At 39.4% G+C, this 21644-nt stretch overlaps 1 protein-coding gene across 1 annotated transcript in view; it reads left to right on the top strand.

Moving 5' to 3' along the window:
• Positions 1–21644, top strand: part of ITGA2 (integrin subunit alpha 2) — a 106402-nt gene that overhangs the window by 80597 nt on the left and 4161 nt on the right. Inside the window, exons 18-29 of the mRNA XM_061129812.1 lie at positions 1501–1611; positions 2203–2285; positions 4632–4773; positions 5841–5933; positions 6731–6807; positions 6894–6977; positions 10354–10456; positions 11971–12081; positions 13018–13122; positions 15296–15409; positions 18427–18516; positions 21394–21510. Of these exons, the coding sequence (XP_060985795.1) occupies positions 1501–1611; positions 2203–2285; positions 4632–4773; positions 5841–5933; positions 6731–6807; positions 6894–6977; positions 10354–10456; positions 11971–12081; positions 13018–13122; positions 15296–15409; positions 18427–18516; positions 21394–21510 (1230 nt within the window). The remainder of the gene's footprint in view (positions 1–1500; positions 1612–2202; positions 2286–4631; positions 4774–5840; positions 5934–6730; positions 6808–6893; positions 6978–10353; positions 10457–11970; positions 12082–13017; positions 13123–15295; positions 15410–18426; positions 18517–21393; positions 21511–21644) is intronic.

The raw sequence follows: 21644 nt of genomic DNA, 5'->3' as shown, positions 1-21644 counted from the left end.
AAGAAGTGCTAAGAGTTGAAAGAACAAAGAGTTGGATGAACTAAAATCAGTTGAGTAATTTATTGTTTGAGTTGAAGATTTCTTCTTTGTGAAGGCCTGGACTTTTTTTGTTGATAATGTGCCAGTTATGCAGCTTCTTTAAAGGAATAAAAGCCAGATTCCATTCTCTCTTATCCTTGTGCTAAGTGGTGGGTCAAATTAAACATGTAATCCATTGTGGGGGAACTAAGACAGCCAGGATGTAGTGTATGTATGTATATATATAAACTGGAGAAAGAAATGGCAACCCACCCTAGTATTCTCGCCTGGAGAATTCCATGAACAGTGGAGCCTGGCAGCTACAGTTCATGAAGTCACAGAGTCAGACATGACTGAGTGACCAAACTACTACGTGTGTATAAACACATCTCCTATTCGCCCCCATGTGTACATGTGAAGTTTTTACAAGGTGTGTATAACTGTGGTCAGCTGAGAGGTGTTGTTCCAGGTAACACCGTATTTGCTATCAATACCAAAGTCCATCCTATGTGCCAGCCCTGCAGCTGAGGATACATTTCCTTGTAGTCAGGAAGTCACTGCCCCCACCCCCCACCCCCTGTCCAAAGGGCTCAAGACAGAAGTCCTGTTGAGATAAAGATATCACTCCTAAAAAAAGGAAAATTTGATTTTTAGTGCTTACCAATGTACAGGCATTCTTCTTTCTTGAAGAAGAATGCTAGATGGTGTCTGCAGCCCTGATTTGGCATTATTTTCATTGTTCAATAGATGGGAAAACCTCAAAAACTAGAAGCAGCCCAGGCCTCTTGGAGCATTGCAAATCCTCCACCATCTTTACTAGAGATAAAGAGGAACTTTCCTACTTACAGCTGGACAGAGTTGATTTTAACGCCTGCTGAGTGATACGTGCATCATTTTCTACATGCGAAAGAGTCCTAACAGACAGCTAGGCTGGAAATTGGGGAGCTTAGTTTCGCGTATGGGAAGCACTTTCATCTGGTTTTGTAGACTGGAGACTAGGAAGGGGGGTGCCCTTGTTCATTCCTGACAGTGAACCCTGGGCACTTTCCCTTCCGGGTCATGATATTCTCTTCCAGAGATCTGGTCAGGACACCTATAGATGCCAAAAGTCTTGGCAGTAGGAATGGGAAGAACATGGCCAACAACCCAAGAGCTGAGTACTGACAGAGGGATCTTCTGAGCATTGAAAACTGGATATCTTATCTAAATATTGATCATTATATAAATAATGAAATGACTGATGAGTTTACCTAAGAATCACTGCTTCAGATTTTTACTGAGCCCAAGTTAGAAGTCTCTTAGAAGTGGAGAGGCTAACAGCAGACTTAGGATAGAAGTGAAGGAGCAAGAGCCTTGAAAGTTCAAAACAGAGCTATTCTGCATGACCGAGAGTGGACTGTGTGTTTAATTGTGAGCACATGTGTGGTCATTTTCTTGTTTGAAGCTGCCATGCCCTAATCCACTAACTCTGTGTGTGTTTAGGAGCCCTCTGATACTATCAGCCCTCTGAATCTGTGTATGAACATCAGTCTGGAAAACCCTGGCACTAACCCTGCCCTTGAAGCCTACTCTGAGACGGTCAAGGTCTTCAGTGTAAGTGCGGCTTGCCTTTCTTGGGATTCCCGACTAGCCGGCAAAGTTTCAGTCACTGCCTTAGTGTTTGAGAGATACTTAGGACATAGCCTAAGTTGGTAATTTTCTAATTGAAGTACAGTTACTTATGGAAAGTTCACCAGCAGGTAAGTTCCATGAAGATAGGGATTTTTGTTTTCCTTGTTCTCTGCTCTATTTCCAGCACTGTGAGTAGTGCTTGCCCCGTCATAGGTGCTCAGTAAATGCTTATGGAAGAAATAAATAACAATAAAGGGAACACCTTGTGTTCACAACCCATTAAAAAAAAATAAAATGATACCAGTACCTCTGAAATTCTCTGTATCATTCCATACTCTTTATCATATCCACTTTTATCCTGCACCCCCAGGGAGCACCACCATCATGAATTTTGCATTTATCAATGTTTTTCTTTCTGATGTTGCTAAACATGTATATATTCCTAAAATATGGTTTAGTTTCACAAGGTTTTGAACTTCATATAAATGGAATAATACTATTATGTGTTCTTCTACAATTTGCTTGTTTAACTCAATAGCAAATTTCTGGGATTGTTTTTCTCTTTTTTTGTAGATCCCTTTCCATAAAGACTGTGGTGATGATGGAGTTTGCATTTCTGATCTAGTTCTAAATGTTCAGCAGCTGCCAGCTACTCAGTAAGTTTTACTTTAAAGTACAGTGAAAATTGTAGAAATAAAAGACATGTTAGATTACTTTATTCAAGTGATTGTTTATGGAAATTTTTTTCTACAATAGAAATGTCATAACTCCTAAAAATCCTTAAAATCTAAATTTCAAAGTATCTAGAAATAAACTTAACCAAGGAGGTGAAAGACTTATATTCTGTAAACTATAAAATATTGATAATGGAATTTGAAAATAATCCAGAGAAATGGAAAGATATCCTGTGTTCTTGGATTAGAAGAATTAATATTGTTAAAATGTCCACACCAAACTACAGATTTAATGCAATCCCACTCAAAATATCCATGACGTTTTTTACAGAACCAGAACAAATAATTCTAAAATTTATATGGAGCCACAAAAGACTCCACATTTTCAAAGCAATTTTGATAAAAAAGAACAAAGTTTGAAGTATCTTCAGGTTACGCCTTAAAGCTACAGTAATCAACAGAGCATGGTTTGGGCACAAGAGCAGACATATAGATCAATGGAACAGAATAGAGAGAAATAAACCCATCTACTTATGGTCAATTAACCTACAACAAAGGCCAGAATATACAATGGAGGAAAGAGTGTCCCTTAAATAAGTGGTTCTGGGAAGACTGGACAGCTGCATGTAAAAAAGATAAAATTAGAACGTTTTCTTGCACCAAACACAGAAATAAATGCAAAATGGATTAAAGACCTAAATATAAGACCTGAAACCTCAAAACTCCTAGAAAGAAAACAGAGGGAGAACACTCTTTGTCATAAATTGTAGCAGTAGTTCTTCTGTCTCTGTCTCTGAAAGCAAAAGAAATAAAAGCAAAAACAAACAAGTGAGACCTAATTAAACTTAAGAGCTTTTGCACAGCAAAGGAAACCATTAACAAAACAAAAAGATAACTCACTGAATGGGAGAAAATATTTGTAGATGATATGACCGCTAAGGGGTTAATATCCAAAATATATAAACAACTTGTACAACTCAATGTCAAAAAACCAAAAACCTGATTTAAAAAATAGGAATAAAAAATAAAATAGGAAGACCTGAATAGACATTTTTCCAAAGAAGACATACAAGTGGCCAACAGGCACATAAAAAATGCTCATCAAGACAAGTGCTCGGGCCTGGTGCACTGGGAAGACCCAGAGGAATCGGGTGGAGAGGGAGGTGGGAGGGGGGATCGGGATGGGGAATACGTGTAACTCTATGGCTGATTCATATCAATGTATGACAAAACCCACTGAAATGTTGTGAAGTAATTAGTCTCCAACTAATAAAAAAAAAAAAATGCTCATCAGAGAAATGCAAATCAAAACCATGATTTTATCATGCCATTTCCTACCTGGCAGGATGGCTGTCATCAAAAGAACATAAACAACAAATGTTAGTGAGGATGTGGAGAAAATGGAACCCTTTTACACTGTTGGTGGGAATGTAAACTGGTGCAGCCAACTATAGGAAACGGTATGGAGGTTTCTCAAAAAACTAAAAATAGAACTATCATATGATCTAGCAATTCTACTCCTGGACATGCATCCAAAGAAAACAAAAACACTAATTCGAAAAGATAGACGTACCCCAATGTTTATAGCAGCATTATGTACAATAGTCAAGGCATGGGAGCAACCTAAGTGTCCATCAATAGATGAATGGATAAAGGAAGATGTAACATACACATGTATATACATATTTATGTATACACATTTATATATATAATAGAATATTACTCAACTATAAAAAGGATAAAATTCTGCCATTTGCAATAATGTAGATGGACCTAGAGGGTATTTTGCTTCATGAAATAAGTCAGAGAAAGACAAATATTCTGTTTCACTCATATAGAGAATCTAAAAAACAAAACAAATGTACATAACAGAACAGAAATAGAAAAATAATAAACTAGTAGTGGGCAGAGGGAAGGAGGAAGGGGCAAGATCAGTTCAGTTCAGTCGCTCAGTCGTGTCCAACTCTTTGTGACCCCATGAATCGCAGCATGATAGAGGTATGTAATTAGGTGATACAAGCTATTAATATTATGTAAATATAAAATAGATAAGTAACAAAGATATATATTATACAACACAGCAAAACAGAGTCATTATTTTGTAATAACTTTCAATGGAATATAATCTATAAAAAGATTCAACCACTATATTGTACACATGAAACTAATATTATAAATCAACTATACTTCAATATAAAAAGTATAAATTTCAATTTCTCTCATCCATATAAAAATTATTTTTTAAATGAGTAAAGTATTTGAATGCTGACTTAAAAAAAGAAAACAGAACTGTAATGACTCTTTTTTTCTCCTTTTTACTGTTAACAGACAACAGCCCTTCATTGTCAGCAACCAGAACAAAAGGTTAACATTTTCAGTAAAACTGGAAAACAAGAAGGAAAGTGCCTACAACACTGAGATTGTTGTTGATTTTTCAGAAAACCTGTTTTTTGCTTCCTGGTCCATGCCGGTATGTGAAGGCACTCTGGTGTTAACTGCTATTTTTGTTGTCAATTAGTCTTCCTTCTACTCAAATCTCCAGGTCCTCTGTGTTTTCTGAAGAAACTCCTTGTGGCTCCCAGCTAGTTAAACTACTTGAGAACACAGCCTGGCTGTGTATCTAGACCAGTTCAGCTTCATGGCTTGGATCAGATTTTTCCTTTGACCTGACGCTTGGCAGTTGTAGCCAGACTCTACCGTAAACTCTCCTCAAGCCATCTGTGCGATGAGGCTGCCGTGGAGCTGCACAGATGCTGGGAGTTGCACTTGCTGTCAGAAATTAGAGTCCCACAGCTCAGCCCAAACTTTGTAACCACAGGTCTTGCTGCTGCCAAGATAATGCATTCCAGTGAGGTCAGTTAATCATGTTGACTTGATCGCTATACCAGGAACACACTTGACCATGAATGCCCCCCGGTCCCTCTGCCACCAAGCAGTGAAAAGGAGAGAAGGGAAAAGCTGAGGTTTTCCAAATTCACTACTTGATGAAAGGATTTTAAAAATGGTTTCATCCAGTTTCAAGTCATTGTGAACTTAATAGATTTAGTGTTCTACACCAATTCTGACTTTAGTGTTTCAATTTCTCGTGCCAAATGACAGCTTCTTATTTTAAAGAGAAGAATCCTGAGGAAATCTAAAGATGATTCTTTTAAGTTATTTAAAATATAAACAAAAGCTATATTTTATTTGCTTTTCTCTTGGAACTACAACTTTCAAATATATTGAGAGAAAGGTATGTATTAAAGACAGCATTTCTAAATGGTGGATTAAATTTATTTTGTGCTTCTGAAATACGACATATGATTTATTTCTGGGGGAAATTTCAGTATCTGACTTATTTGTTTTGTTGGGTGACCTGTCTAACGATAAAAGTAGATGTTAGCCATCTGGACAGTACATAGATTTTCAAGTCTTGGTGTGAACACAACCTTACTGCTAAAATGTCTAGGTGGTTTATATTTCTTTTGGCACATATGTGCATAAGCGCACATACAGACATTGAAAAAAATTGATCATTGCTTCTCTGGTCTCATTCAGGTTGATGGGACAGAAGTGACCTGCCAGATTGCTTCATCTCAGAAGTCTGTTACCTGCAATGTGGGCTACCCTGCTTTAAAGAGCAAACAACAGGTACAACTTCCATTTCATCCCCAAATCCATGCTGGCCCCTTCTCATCATTGGTGTTAATTCACCAGTGAACCATCTTTCTTTATTAAGTGTCATCATTTGAGAGGCACCACAAAATAATTGGCTGCATATTTAAAGGAAGTTTTTAAATATCTGCATGCTTTAAGTTATTAATAAAAGTGGGATTTCCCCCCGTGCAATTCATTTCCAAAGACACATACAACATAGAAAGTTTTTTCTGAACACATTGACCAACACCAATCAAAGTGCTTTACACATAGTCACGGATATCATTTGTTAACCTCTGGTGGTAAGCAAATTTTACATCAGCACAAAACCTTCAAATTCAGACACGTATTAGTGCCTGTGGTATGTATGGTGGTGGTGGTGGTTTAGTTGCTAAGTCGCGTCCAACTCCTTTGTGACCCCATGGACTCTAGTCCGCCAGGCTCCTCTGTCCATGGGATTTCCCAAGCAAGAACACTGGAGTGGGTTGCCATTTCCTTCTCCAGGGGATCTTCCTAACCCAGGGATCAAAGCTGGGTCTCCTTCTTTGCAGGCAGATTCTTTACTGACTGAGTCATTAGGGAGACCTGATGTATGTATTTGTTAAGTAAATTCAGTTCTGAAGTTGAGGCAAGGTAGAAAAATACATAGATATTCTACAAATTAGAAAACTTAAGTTTCATAAAATTCAGAATCACATAGGAGTCAGTTTACTTTTATGGGACACTTTTTTTTCATGTTGGTCCCTGAGTACAAAGCATCATAGATTGATGAGTTTTCATTTTGTGTATAGGTGACTTTCACTATTAACTTCGACTTCAATCTTCAAAACCTTCAGAATCAGGCATCTATCAGTTTCCGAGCCTTAAGGTAAAACATGATGAAGTCATGAATTGATGAAAAGGGGCTTTTCTAATATTTCTCTTTCAGTAATTTGCTAATATTCCTTTCAATAGCGAAAGCCAGGAAGAAAACATGGCAGATAATTCAGTCAACTTAAAACTCTCTCTGCTGTATGATGCTGAAATTCACATAACAAGGTAGGTGAAACAGTGGGGAGCCTATGATCGCAGCTCACAACACATTTGGTTCGTGACTAAAGAAGTCCTCTATGTGCTCATTCTTTACTGGAGAATTTGAATTAAAATATTTCCTCCTTGTCAACTAAAACAGAAATCCGGGGGGAAACTGGTCCCTAGAGGACTCTTGAGGGACTCTTTAGGTTTACTGACTAAGCAATACCAGAAAGACAAAGGGATAATCGTCTGTCACCTGCCAAGGAGAACCCCCCTGCAGGCCCTAGGACAAGCTGTCAAAGCAGAGTTGGCAGGGCCCCGAGGAGTTGCCACCACTTCCTTCCCCACACCGGTGCCCTGCTGCCCACATGAGATCTCAAGTGGTAGCCCCACTCCTGGACATCAAAGCCCTGGACACAAATATTGAATCTAGTCACAGAAAATTCCTGGCCTAGTGGATTAGGGGTTTCTTCCAATCAGGATGAAATGAGGCATTTTTCAAAAGAGGTCATCCAGAAAGAAATGAGTTATTCCACTTTCTTGTCTGTCCAAAGCAAGTAGACCTGAGTGCACCAGCCAGAACAGTGCCACTGATACCTATTATCTTGAATTGTTCAGAGAGACTGGTGTCTTGCGAGGTGAGTCACTTGTAGACACCACAGGTGCTGATATCACCTTCATTCCCACTTAGTGAGGCGGGTTCACGGGCACAGACGTATTGCGGCACAGCCATGCAGGTAGAGAAGTCCCAGGTGCGGCCCACCTCCCAGCCTGGGAACCAGAGTTCTCTAGCTGCTGAAACACCATGGCAACTTTGCAGCACAGATCAATGACCCCTGGAAAACACACAGCAGCGTATCCCCGGGGAGCCAGGCTACCAAGTGTCCAGTGACCGCAGCTTTCTCTAACATCACTCCAGCCCCTAAAAGCATGGAATATGTGGATCATCCAACAGATCCCTGAGCAAAAACAAAAAGGAAAATATGTCATTATGTCTAGAGCTCAAGACACATGAGCAAAGATGAAAAGAATGCTTCTGTATCAAGTGAGTTGCAAACGGGAAAAGCAGAAACTGTCTCTCAAGTCATCCATCCCTGAAAAATTATTCAGTAACTGCAGATTTCAAAGGGCTCTCAGCTGCTAAAATAAGTAACTGAAAACAGCTGCAGCCTAAGAGATTGCTAGCACCACATTACCCAAATGTTTTCCTTCCTACCTATAATGTTACTTTCTCATCCTAAATGCTTTTTGTTAATAGAGCCTTTTCATCATTCCATTCTCCCACCATGGCCAATGTTTTCAGTTATTTTAAGATGAAATAAATGTAATATTGAAGTAGGACCTCATATTTACTAAATCTTAGCTATGTATTTTTGTGATGGTAAATTGGATTCTCAGACATTCTGATGTTTAAAGTATATCATGCAGTTAAAAAAATACGGAGAATTATCAAGAATAAAGCTAAAGTGGCTCGTAAACCTACCATCCAAATAATTTGTCTTAATATCTCTTTAAAAAGAAAGATGTTAAATGTGCACAGATAGAAAACCCAAACATCATGGAAAAATGCACAATGAAGAGAAATTATCCCTCCAATCTCCTCTGGTCATTTTGTAATGATTAATTTGGCTGTTCCAGAATATTTTCCAGATACAGGGTCTGTCTGTCTACTAGGATATATGCCTCACACACACACACAGAGTTTATTTACTTTTTGAAGAAAAAAAAAAGTCCTACCCAATCCCAATTATTGAGTATATCCCTTAGGAACCATTTTGATACTATATAAGTGTGTAATTATATTATGCAAACATGATGGGTGGAAATGGATGACAGTAGAATTTATTTCTAAAACAGGATCTGCCCCACTATAGCTAACTGCTAATATAAATATATTGATCAATATTTAAGTAACTGATGGAACCCTTAAGGAACAAACGAAAAAATGTTGGATCTCTTTAAAAATGCAGAAACAGGGCATATTAATCAATTTAAAAACTGGCCATACATAGGGGCTCACACAAAGATCTGAAAGGCACATACAGCCAGCCTTTCTATTTTATTTTTTTAATTAATTTTTATTGGAGTCAGGCTTTCTGTTTTAAATCCCAGTCAGTTTTCCCATTTTCCATGTAAGTCTGACAAATCATTATTTCCTCTCATAGACATAACCTTGACAAATACTACATTTATTTAAGTCCCTTTGACATATTTTCCTTTTGAGAATTTGGGGAAAAATTCTAAGGCATAAAAGAGAAAAAGGCAAGATTTTCAGTAAAGAAACCAAAGGACTCTATCTTGAAAATATCCAAAAAAAAAAAAAAAAATATCCAGTCCAATTTTTTTTTTTAGGAAATAGAATCAACATATTATAATTAGGATAAACTGTCTGATGGCAATAAATATTGCTTCTCAGACTCCTGCCCCTGCTATCTGCCCTCTATCCCCCAAGGAAGCTGCCCTGGTTTGAATTCAGCCTCAGATTCCCAGAAATGAGTGAAGAGAGGGAATGGTATTCAGTTACATTTCAGTCTGGGTGGTCCTGTGCGGGTTCCCTCAGGCCTGGTCATTCTTTCACTTGCAAACCCTACTCAGCAGCCCCAAGGAAAGACATTCAGTTAGGCCATTACCTCTAGGTCTAATCTAATAACAAAACTCCTGAGTCAGCCATCTTAGAAGTGGTTTCTGTGGTCGGTGGTGGAAACAGATGGACCTACCCTGAGTTAGACCAAAGCATCAGAGTTGGCTTGGAACTAAGGATCGTTATCATTGTTTAGTCATTAAGTTGTGTCCAACTGTTTGCAACCCCATGGACTGTAGCCTGCCAGGCTCCTCTGTCCATGGGATTTGCCAGGCAAGAATACTGAAGGAATAATAAACAAAATGTATACCCTGTTTCACAGGCATCCAGTGATGAGTAATGCAGGAGCTAATGCCTGATATCTTAATATTGTATAATATTTCAGCCATCATACCAAGTGGAAAATCCTCTGCCTTATAAATCTGTTCATCCAATCAATAAGGACCAGGTGTCCACTGTATTAACTCAGCAGTCAATATATCATAGCAATCTTGCAAAGAGTTTCACTACAAGTTCTACAGTAATACATTTGTACTTATTTTAGAAACTTAAAACTGATATATATATCTATATATACAACTGACATTACACAAAGAATCTTAGCAGATCATGAAGGGATATGTTTTGAAAGGAACTTGTTTTAGCCTTAGAAATGTATACTGGACCTTAAGTCCATAACAAATATTTCTTTTCCTTGTACCTAAATGTGAATTCTTTCACTTGTAATATAAACTAGAAGATACATAAGTAAAAGAAATATTAAACTTCAAGAGCAATAGCATAACTAAAATATTCAGCTTTATAAATATCATCCAACAGATCTACCAACATAAATTTTTATGAAGTCTCCTTGGATGGGAATGTTTCTTCTATTGTGCACAGTTTTGAAGATATTGGTCCAAAATTCATCTTCTCCATTAAGGTTGGTACACCTGTTATAAGAATGGGAAATCAAGAGAAAGGGGGGCAAAATGAGGGCAGGAAGAGAAGAAAGTAAAACAAAGTGAAATATGCCAGTGGTTCTCAAATTTGAGCACACATTAGGATCACCTGAGTCTTGTCAAACACCTACCACTGGGCTCCATCTCCAGAAGTTCTAATTGAAAAGGTCTGGGGTGGACCTAACACTATGCAGGTCTAACAAGTTCCCAGGTGATGCGGATGCTTCTGGGCCAGATGCCACCACAAAGATGGGCCATCCATAAGTAAACAGCCGGGTTTTGTATTGATACAGTTTTGTATCCAGGGTAGAGATAATTGGTGTATTTTGAAAGCAAATGTTGAATATTAATCAACAGAGTATTAATATAAAGCTACTACTATGGACAGCAGTCTCTGGAATATGATGCCAATTTATGCTGGGAAACCACTTCTGTTTGGTTTAAACAGGTTCAGACTTCTGTTTGAGTAACTTAAAGCTCATCATTCGTATACAAATATTTACTTTGTACAGTCATGCTAAGTAGTATACAAAAAATATTTTTAAATCAATTTCTATTGGCTATTAGTTGGTAATTATTAAAGTTTGTTTCCAGTTATATAAAGAGAAATGAATTTGTGAGAGAATATTTTATAATGACATTACATAAACTTTGTTAAATAAAAAGGAAAGAATCCATCCACCAGCCTGTCATTTTATTTTTGTACATATTCTACTAATCTGTCAAGTGGTTACAACTCTATAATTTGGTGATAATTTGTATTCTTTAAAAAGTCCTTAAAGGAATATTGATTTGTGATAATCTTGATAATCTTGATTTGTGATAATTTATGGAATTTATAAAATGTGCATGGTATTTGGCAGTTACTTCTTTAATGAAACATTTAGTCAATTAGTAGTAACAGTAAAATAATATTCAAAGACACATAATAACTATCAGCCTTTGTATGAAATGCTTTGTATATGTTAACCCATTTAATTCCCAGATCAGTTATTAGATTGGTAGGATTATTATTCCTATGAGCGTCCTTTAAAATGTGTAACCCCAATAGGGCATGAGCTGTGAACAATTAGGACAGACTTCCCACCAGTGAGAACAGAGGCTATGCCTGTGCATAACTTCCGAGTTGCTGACTATCTTTATTTTACAAATGAAGAAACTGAAGCGTGAAGAGGTCAAGTATCTTGCCTAAACCCCACTGCTACCCGGGGCAGAGTGGGACATCATGCCCTGACAGGCCAAACCCACAGATGGCAGATGTTTTTAACCATCTCCTAAGTCACAAATTGCATACCAGTACAAATCATAGATGTTGAGATTTTAATGAAAGATAAAACACAAGGACTCAAAGAGTCCATAAAGTAGTGACTCGCTTCCATAGGGACTCAATCTAACTACTTAATAGTTGCCCGTCATCAACCCTGAGGTTACTGATCACTTTCCTTGCAATGTGTGTCTGATGGAGCAGCAGTCAGAATGTGTCCTTACTACACAGGTGACGACAGGAAGTGTTCCAGTAAGCATGGCGTCTGTAATCATCCGCATCCCTCAATACACCAAAGGCGAGAACCCGCTGATGTACGTGACCGGGGTGCACACAGACCGGGTAAGGGCGGCCAAACTGCCTATGAAAATGCACACCTTCCATGCGGAAACGCGCCGTGAGGTGGGGGTGATCATGGCTGCCATCTTATAGACGAGGAGCCGAAAAGATAATCCCTCTGCACCCTGGGTGCCAGTTAACTAGCCGTTAATTTCATATGAGAAGCAGGATATTGTCATCAGAAATGTCTGAGTCTAGGGATTTACAGATAGCAGAAATTATTATTTGCACCTTGTTCTGATCAGGTGAAGATCTGACTTTGTCAGAGCCCTGTTTATAGAGAAATTAGCTGGCTGGGAAGTGAGAGGTTGAACCCATGATGGGAGAGTAATTGGGCCACACAGCTGCAGTCAGTAGCTTGGTTTCAAGCTCTCAGCCTGGGCTTTTGTCCAGGAGTTGTCCACCCCAGGTGCTCATTTAATCACCTGGGTCGTTTCTCAAATCTGTGTGATGCCGAGGCCTACCCCAGGCAATTATATCAGAATCTCCAGGGCTAAGGCTCTAGCACTGGTGTTTTCCTTTAAATGCCGCCCAGGTAGTTCCGATATACTCTAGCCAAGCCCCGTGGTTGGCACTTAGCTAATGCTACAGCAGCATTACTTTTGTGGTGTTCATAGGTGACTACGGGGAAGCAAAAGCCTAAACTGTTCCACAGGAAAGAACCCAAGTGAAATCACTCATAGTCAGTTGTTATTGCACATTTCTTTCATCACACGTGGACTGTTAAGAACCGGTACCATGCCGTCCAGTCACATCAGAAGGATTTGAATCCTTCAGAATTACAGTAGTGATGTACAGAATTGTGGCCAGGTCAGCACAATGAAGGGGATCCTGGGAGCCCTCCCCTGCCCCAACACGGGACAACAGGATTTCCTAACAAGTTGAAAACATCATAAACCATCTTGCTTCCGAAGACCAATTTGATGTCCTTCTTTGTAGGCTGGTGACATCAGTTGCAAAGCTGAAATAAATCCACTGAAAATAGGACAGATGTCTTCTTCTGCATCTTTCAAGAGTGAAAATTTCCGGCATATAAAAGAATTGGTAAGGACAGGTGAATGGGGTGAAAATTTCCTTGGGTGATTCACTGTTTGTTTTCCCTGGAAATTGAGGCACTTCTTTTTTCCTGACACCACACACGTGGGAGAACTTTCCTGTTTTGCCTTCGATGGTCTGTGTGAATCGAGAAAATACACACTCAAAACCAGGTTATTGGCATTATCACTTATGCCATTATTATAATTTCATGAAATCAAAAGGACCCCATGTCAAATGAGTTTTGTGTTGTGTATGTTGGAAACCCTGCAAAGAGCTGGGCGGCGCTGGGCGTGTATGCAAGGTAAAGCCTCTCTCACCTTTTCCACAGAATCACTCATGTCTTTATTGAGCTGTTAAATTTGACTCTGGCAACCCTTCTCTGCTTTCCATATTTTATTATATCCTGCTGCGCAGCTATATGCCACTTTCTTTGGGAAAGAGGCTTGTCTAGTGTCTAGCATGGTGCTTGGCACATTATTAAGTATTCAAATACATAAACATTTAGCAAACAGTAAGATCAAGGCTTCCCAGGGGGTTCAAGGGTAAAGAATCTGCCTGTCAAACAGCAGACGTGGGTTTGATCCCTGGATTGGGAAGATCCTCTGGAGAGGGAAATGACAGCCCACTCCAGTATTCTTACCTGGAGAATCCTATGGACAGAGGAGCCTGTGGGCTGCAGTCCATAGAATCACACAGAGTTGAACATGACTTAAGTGACTTAGCACACATGTACAAGATTAACGTCAGTTCTCCTCTATGAACAACGTGGAAATTCTCCTGTTTTCCTGTCATTGCAATTGTTTTATTTCATAAAGGATGGGAAAACAGGAAACTAGGGAAATGAAACAGTTTACTAAGTAACTATAGTGTAATTACAGTGTAAATGTGGTCTAAATTTGAACAGAGGTATGTAAAAATGCCCAAGAGGAACTCACCTCAGTGTATGCCAAAATATGATACCTCTTAGAAGTTTCCATATTTTTGTGAAAATGTTTGATTTTGTAAAAATGGCAACTTCCAATATAAAGCAAACGGAACACAAAAAACTACAAAGAAACTGAAGTTCTCTAGAAATCTAACAGCTGACCACGTAACATTTACTGAACATTCTTCTTTCTAATCATTAACCTACAAATAGGCACATGTATACTGTTACATAAATGGACCAAACTACCTTTTTTCATTGGCCAATATATAATCTTTTAACAGGCTTTATTTTTACAGTAGTTTTAGGTTCACAGCAAAGAGTTTAAATTACAGAAATTTCCCATATACCCTTGCCCCCACACACCCACAGCCTCCCACAGTATCAAATCCCCCCTGTTGACACATCATAATTACCCAAAGTCCATGGTTTACATTAGGTGTACTCTTGATGTATAGTCTATGAGTCTGGACAAATGTATAATGACATGGATGCACAATTATGGCATAGAGTAGTTCACTGCCCAGAAACTCCTTTGAGTTACACCTGTCATCCCTCTCTCCCCACTAACCCTTCCTTGGTAACCATTGACTCTTTAAAACTCAAGGAATGCATCTTTATCATGAGGTTACTAACTAAACTGAACTGAATTTTGTGTATATACACGAAAAAGTGAAAGTGTTAGTCACTCAGTAGTTGTCTGACTCTTTGCGACCCCATGGCCTGTTGCACACCAGGCTCTTCTATCCATAGGGATTCTCCAGGCAAGAATTCTGGAATGGGCTGCCATTTTCTCCTCTAGGGGATCTTCCCGACCCAGGGATCAAACCCAGGTCTCCCACATTGCAGGCAGATTCTTTACCATCTAAGCCACCAGGGAAGCCCTTTGTGTATATATATTCAGTAATAAACTAGTACACTGTTGATAAACATGAATTATTTCTTTTGTTTCTCTCTCATCTATATTAGTGCAATAAATAGGCTTGCTGTATTTTTCTGCACTCATTTATGATTATTTCCTGAGGCCCTCTATAGAGATGGGAAATGGCGGGGCAAAGGATATGTACTTCTTACATTTTGAGGCAAAGTGCCAGAATCTCTAGAAGGGTTATATAATATTTACTCATAGTTAACGAGACTGCCAATTTCCCTAGATCCTTCCCTGGGTTTTATCTGTCTTTGTAAAATTTTAGCATTTCTTTTTTTAAGCTCATACTAACTTCTCTTCTTTTATCATTGACTCCAACCTGAAAGAACTGTAGAACTGCTTCATGTAGTAACATCACATGCTGGCTGAGAGACCTTCAGGTGAAAGGAGAATACTTCCTTAATGTGTCCACCAGGATTTGGAATGGGACGTTTGCAGCAGTAAGTATCAGCTTTATTTATTGGGTTTATGGATAGCAAGGAAACGTAAAGCTTCATTGTAAATTCACACCTCTTGACAAAATTAGCCGGTGGCCCAAAGCAACCTTACCTTGGAAGGCAATATGCTTCCATCCCTTTCCAAGGCTTGCCCAACCTGGCTGTGCCTCTGAATCCCCTGAGGAGCTTGTAAAGCGTCTGCTTCTTAGACAGGCCAACCTACCACAGCAGAATCCCTGGAGTGGTGTCAGGATCCCCTCTGCTGTTTGGGGTGCGATGGGCCACCTTCTCTGTCTGCCTCCTCATGCTCTTCCCTGACAGTCTGGTCTCCTCTGCCACATCCAAATCAAAGCCTGCACATCCCAGCCTCATTCCTGACACTCCCAGATGGCTGCTGATTAATCTCAGACCACCTGGACCGACCTAAGGATCTGTCTTCCTCGAGCCAGATAAACACTCTGCTCTCCTGTTCTTACCCCTTGTCTCATGAAATCTCCAGTGTGCTTACAATTTTTTTTAAAAGTCATTTCAATCTCATGAAAAGTTCAAAGAAAGTGCCAGAACAATGTCAGGGTGTTATTCCATCAGCAAGTGTGACTTGGCAGTAGTGATATCTGCTTCCAATAGAGATTTCGGAAGCCAGAATTTCAATCTGGCTCAGAAACTGGAAGGATGGACCAAGCTCTTTAAATCTGACTACATAAGCAGCGAGTTGTTCATTTTAATAACACTGGCTCTAAGGCAAAATAAAAATTAGTCCAAAATCTCCAGGGAGCCTTGTAGCTCTAGGTGATTTTAAAATGAATAAATCAGTCCTTAAGGTGCTTACCAACTGTATCCTATTCCCTATTTTCTAACCACTTCGTGATCTCTCCAACAGACCCCATTCCCTGCTGGGGAGTTTTATGTAACATTGGAGAATTAGCTCCCTCCAAACTTGTCCCTGGAACAAAAATATAAGCAATATTCTTGGATAAAGAAATAACAGAAGAGCTGTGAACGGCAGGGGAAATTTTGCTAGAGAAGTGGAGGAGTGAGGAGTTGGGTTTTCTGCTTGTTTGCTTGCTTTTGGTTGGTTTTCTCGTTAGTTGCTTTCCAGCCTTCAGGACGCTTCTGAACACAGTAAGAAGCAAAGCAGGCCGTTATGCCACCATCCCAGCTGCTGCAGATTGCCGCTGAGCTTTACCCATTGGATCTTGGCTCCTTGGATTTGAGGAACAAATGTTTTCATAGTAATCTTTGCCAGCTGGGAAGGAAAACCGTTGCAAATCAAAAGGCAATCACTCCAACTCTGTAAAATGCATTTGGTTTTTCTCAAGTTTGTTTAAAGCTACATCATTTTAACTGTAAGACTTTTTAAAGTACCTTCCCAAGGTTTTCAGAAGCAGCAGTTTCATTTCTGGGAGCAAAATTTTGAAGCAGTGTTATTATTTATCCTGAAAAACACTCATAGGAATTACTGTATATCAAGGCTTATACATCTTCCTCCTCCATGAAAGGTCAAATGTTTCTCCCCACCTTGTTTTCGGCTATTTCAACAGCCAAGTGGATGTTCAGACTACCTAGGAGACCCAGTCTGAAAGAGGAATCCTATTTCCTGTATTAGAGCCCATTAATATAGCACTTTTTGCCCTTTTTCTGAGGCAGTGTAAGTCAACATTTCAAAGTAATTTCATCACAAAGCAATTGCTCAGACCTCCAAATCAATGGCATGCTGGCTCTTTGTAAGGAAAAGGCTGAATGTTAGCAGGTGTGACTTCCCGCTCCTGGGTATGCATGGCTTGCCCACCTCCACTTGTCAGCCGTGCAGGGGACCGTGCGCCTGTGCAAACGGCCAGACTTGGGAGGGCAGATATATCTATCGGTGCTGTAAGGAAATGCTTTCACCTGTACTCCACAGGGACAACGAAGTGAGCATTCACTGAACTGTTACTACTTTTCTAATTTAAACCATTGTCAGTACTCTTAATGTTCCCCAAATAATGTATGTTTGAGGGACCAGTGATCAGGGTTAACTTCTGCTGCAGTCTTCCATCTTGAGAAAATTAAGAAGACTAATCAGAGACTGAGCCAGTGGAAAAGAAATAAATTGCTCACTTTTTGGATATGCATTCTCTTCTTCTGGCTCCCAGATATAGTTTAGCAAATTACCTCATGGAGTATATTGAATCATGTGCCCTGGTAACCAGAAAAACTCAATCCTAGTAGCCAGAGCATGGGAAGGCAGTTCTAAAATCCAGGCATTCTATTTCGTCTCAAAATAAGCATCAGTCCCAATATTTGATTATAGAGAAAACAATTCAGCAGTAGTGCATAGCTTTTTCTGTAAGTGCATTCAGGAACACATGTAAAACTATTTCATTTTTGGAGGTTAGTAATAACATCAGCATAAAATGTATGTCCTTCCAAATGCCTGCCCCAAATCCAATATTTTTGTAGAAATACTTAAGAAATCTGAAGTTATCACTGTTATATAGTGCTGACATAAGGTTTAAGGTGTCGGCCACTGAGGACCACACTGAGGACGTGTGGTCCTCAAACAGTATTATTTTATACATGTATACCCAGAGGAAAAACTCTCTTCTTTTTGAATCTGATTTTCTATTTCATTTTGTGACTTAGGCAAGTATAAAGTTTTCAATTTTCTCTCATGTCACAAACTTAAGTTTTTAAAAGCCTAAACTATGATCTTTCTCAGTTAAAAACTTCAGTTCTAAACCTTTGTTTTTCATCCCTGTTTTCAAGTTAAGAGTCGTCTGGAGAGTTTTAACAAGCTGCTATCTAGACCCCACCCGCCAAGACTCAGTTTAATTTGCCACTGCAGGGCCCAGCCACCCACAGGGCTGAAGTTCCCGCGTGGGGTCCTGTCATATCAGTGATTTAAGCACACAAATATGTTTGAGTCTTCCGAGTTGGCATTTGCTCTAGTCACTTTCCACAAGGAAATAAATAATGGACATGTTGTTTTATGCATTAACTTCTGCTCGGATAAAAATATACTCTTTCTTCTTATGTTCCAGTCGACTTTCCAGACAGTACAGTTGACAGCAGCTGCAGAAATTGACACGTACAACCCTCAGATATACGTGATCGAAGAAAACACGGTCACGGTGAGTGCTCACGTCCCTCCCTGTGGGTCGTGGAGTCTGACAGGCATTCCATTTCTGACAGTTCATAGAACAGTCATTCTCACCTACCTGTATATAGAACTATCTTAGTGAAACTCTCAAAGTCTAATGTTTATCATGTTGAGTTTTTTTTTTCTTTTTTCAGGCAAGGATTTATTAGGGCCCCTGCTGTAGCAGGTGGGGAGCAAGAATGAGTTAACAGATTCCCTTGCTTGCTCGCACCCTGAAAGGGGAGCTGTTTTTTCTTATATGGGGTGAGGGTAGCGGGGTGTATCCAGGGGTCGGGCTGGAGGGGTGGCTCAGATGGTTTGCCCACCCCTCTGCCAGTGCTGTGCGCAGGGGGCATGTTGAGCTTTTGACAAGGGTGTTTGCTACTCAAAAAAGCCCAATCATGTACTTGTCCCCACGTTGGCAAAGTTGGATCAGACATGATGATCCCAGAGAAGGCAGAATGCAAAGGGTTCCATCTGGCTGTGGCTCCCTTCTCACTGCTTCAGCCCCAACCAGCACCTCAGCTCCTCCTTTCTGCTCATGCTTACACGAAGTAATCTACATCCTAGGCCATGAAGTCTAAGTCATGCTCATTTGAATCATACATAGTATTTCAGAGTATTTTAAGTGCTGAAGTATGCTTAATAAATAAGGCATTTATTAGAAGGCTGTTTTTTTTAAAGTAGTACTCCTTACAAATGATACTGACACTATATGACACATCCATTCATTAGATCTTCAGTCTAGAAAACTATAAATGCTTCTCTTGATTTAAAAAAAAAAAAAAAAAAAAAGATTTGGCAAAGAAACATATGTTCACAGAAAACAAAGGCTCACTGTTCCAAGAGTGAGCTGGCATGGGACAGCCTTCCTTTGCACTGGAACTCTGCTCAGAATACGCTGTGTTTAGATATAGCAGGATTTCCATGCTTAATCTGCTGGCAGAGACCTGGGCATTTTCCTCCCAATGCTTTTGTTAGGAATTGGAAGCCAGTTCAAGACTCTGCCCCCAAGGCCAGCTGGGCAGCTGGCCTCAAGTCCACTGCTGCAGCCTATGGACTTGGCTAAAATGCCAATGACCTTGCGAACCCTGGACTCTTGAGTGCCTGCGTGTAGCGCTCGCAGCACTGCCGTTCTACTGCTGTCCCAACAAAAATGACTCCGCACAGCATGCTTTTCTGCTTCTGGTTCAGGGCTGTCAGCGAGGGTCCACACCCTATCTTCAGAGGCTGGAGTGTGGAAAGCCAGAAATGGAGCCAAAGGAAATGTGGGATTCAAAATCAGAGTGCTATGAACTTAGCCTGCGGGGTTGGGAGAAGGAAATATTCTACATATGTTAAAAGTTCATTTCAGAAAAATGCAGTATTCAGACAATACCTGGACCTCTGCTGAAATCTTTAAGAAAGCTGCACTAAATAAATGTGTTAATGAAAAATTCAAATTAACATCAATGAACCTTTTGGGAGATTTTTCTTTTCATGGTTTTCTCTGCTCAATACTGATAATAGAGGCTGACTACTTCTTGTGTCTATAAAAAAAATTGTTTTTTAATTCAAATACTATTTTAAATAATTTTTAAATAGTTTTTGGAATCCAAAGAATAAACTGACCTATCCCTATAGGTAGATGAATGATTCTTAGATTTATTTGAATTCTAAGCCTGCTTAAAAATCTGATACAAAAATCTTGTACTCATGGTTCCCTAAAGATCCATGGAGCCTGGATTAGGACGTTCTAAAATAGACAGAAGTAGGGATATGATGGCCACTACACAGTGAACTATATGAATTTAGTTATTTTATTCCTAAATTTATGAAGCTTTATTTTAGCTCTTCAAAATCCAAATTAGAAGAACTATAGTCACCAAAAGACCAGACTAAAATTTAGCCCAACTCATAAATTCTTTGGTGAAACGCAGCTCATCTCTCATTGTAATTCAATGTTAAATTCAAGTAAGTAAGTTAGGTTTTCTCCTCTCATTTGGTTCCAGAATGTAACTCTTTTAAGAATATTCTTTGTGGAGGAAATAGTTGTGATCTTTCTTCAATTAAAAAAAAAAAAAAGAATACAGTGTTACTGTTAGAACTTAACAGCAGCCATGCTGATGTTGTGGTTTAGTGGCTAAGTCACATCCGACTCTTTTCAACTCCATGGACTGTAGCCCACCAGGCTTCTCTGTTCATGGGATTCCCCAGGCAAGAATACTAAAGTGGGTTGCCATTTTCTTCTCCAGGGGATCTTCCCAACCCAGGGATTGGCAGGTGGATTCTTTATCACTGAGCCACCAGGGAAGCCCAAAGTCACAAAGACTGACAGAAAATGGACATTAAGAATCACGTGTAGCCTCAAGGGCAATTTGTCATTGAAAATGCCAGCTTGAGTCTTGAGATATTACTTCTACTTGTTAACAACTCATTATCAAGTAATCTTGAGTGTGAGTAAGTGAAATCAACATTTTAGGAACCCAATACAAAATTGTTGTTTAATCACAAGGGATTTGGGTGGTTAATTTGTTGACTCCCCTCCCCAAGACTGGGCTCCAAATGCTTTCACTTGAATGGATGTCAGAAACTGAAGTTCCCATTTCATAAATGATTAAAGCATCTGAGATTGTCAGAGATGACTTACCTGCTAAGTACTGATGCAATTAAAGGAAGAAAAGGGGAAGACTTGCGTGCTTTGCCTGTATTTGCAGGCTCATTTTCTCTGGAGATTCTACTTCACAATGTTTAACTGAGGATTGCGATCATGAAGAAATCACATCCCCTTTCTAGAGCATCACTTTTAAGATTAGAGGATTTGACTAGACCATCTCACTTTTTTTCCCAGTCTAAAATTAACACAATTGTTTTGTATATACACTTACAGATTCCCCTTACGGTAATGAAACCCCATGAGAAAGTTGAAGTACCAATTGGAGTGATAGTAGGAAGTGTAATCGCTGGAATCCTTTTGCTATTGGCTCTGGTTGCAATTTTATGGAAGGTAAGAACTGTTTCGTATTTTAAAATATGAGGGTCCTAAAGACCTCTGTCTTCCAATTTTCTTATCACAGAGCTGCCCTAAGTTTTATGTTGTAAGAAAAAAGGAAATGCACGTTTGTTTGCATATTCTCACTC

Source organism: Dama dama, chromosome 25 (genome assembly GCF_033118175.1).
Source record: "Dama dama isolate Ldn47 chromosome 25, ASM3311817v1, whole genome shotgun sequence".
NCBI classification, from domain to species: domain Eukaryota; kingdom Metazoa; phylum Chordata; class Mammalia; order Artiodactyla; family Cervidae; genus Dama; species Dama dama.
The sequence above is the reverse complement of the archived record's forward strand: the minus strand, read 5'-3'. Positions and strand labels throughout refer to the sequence as shown.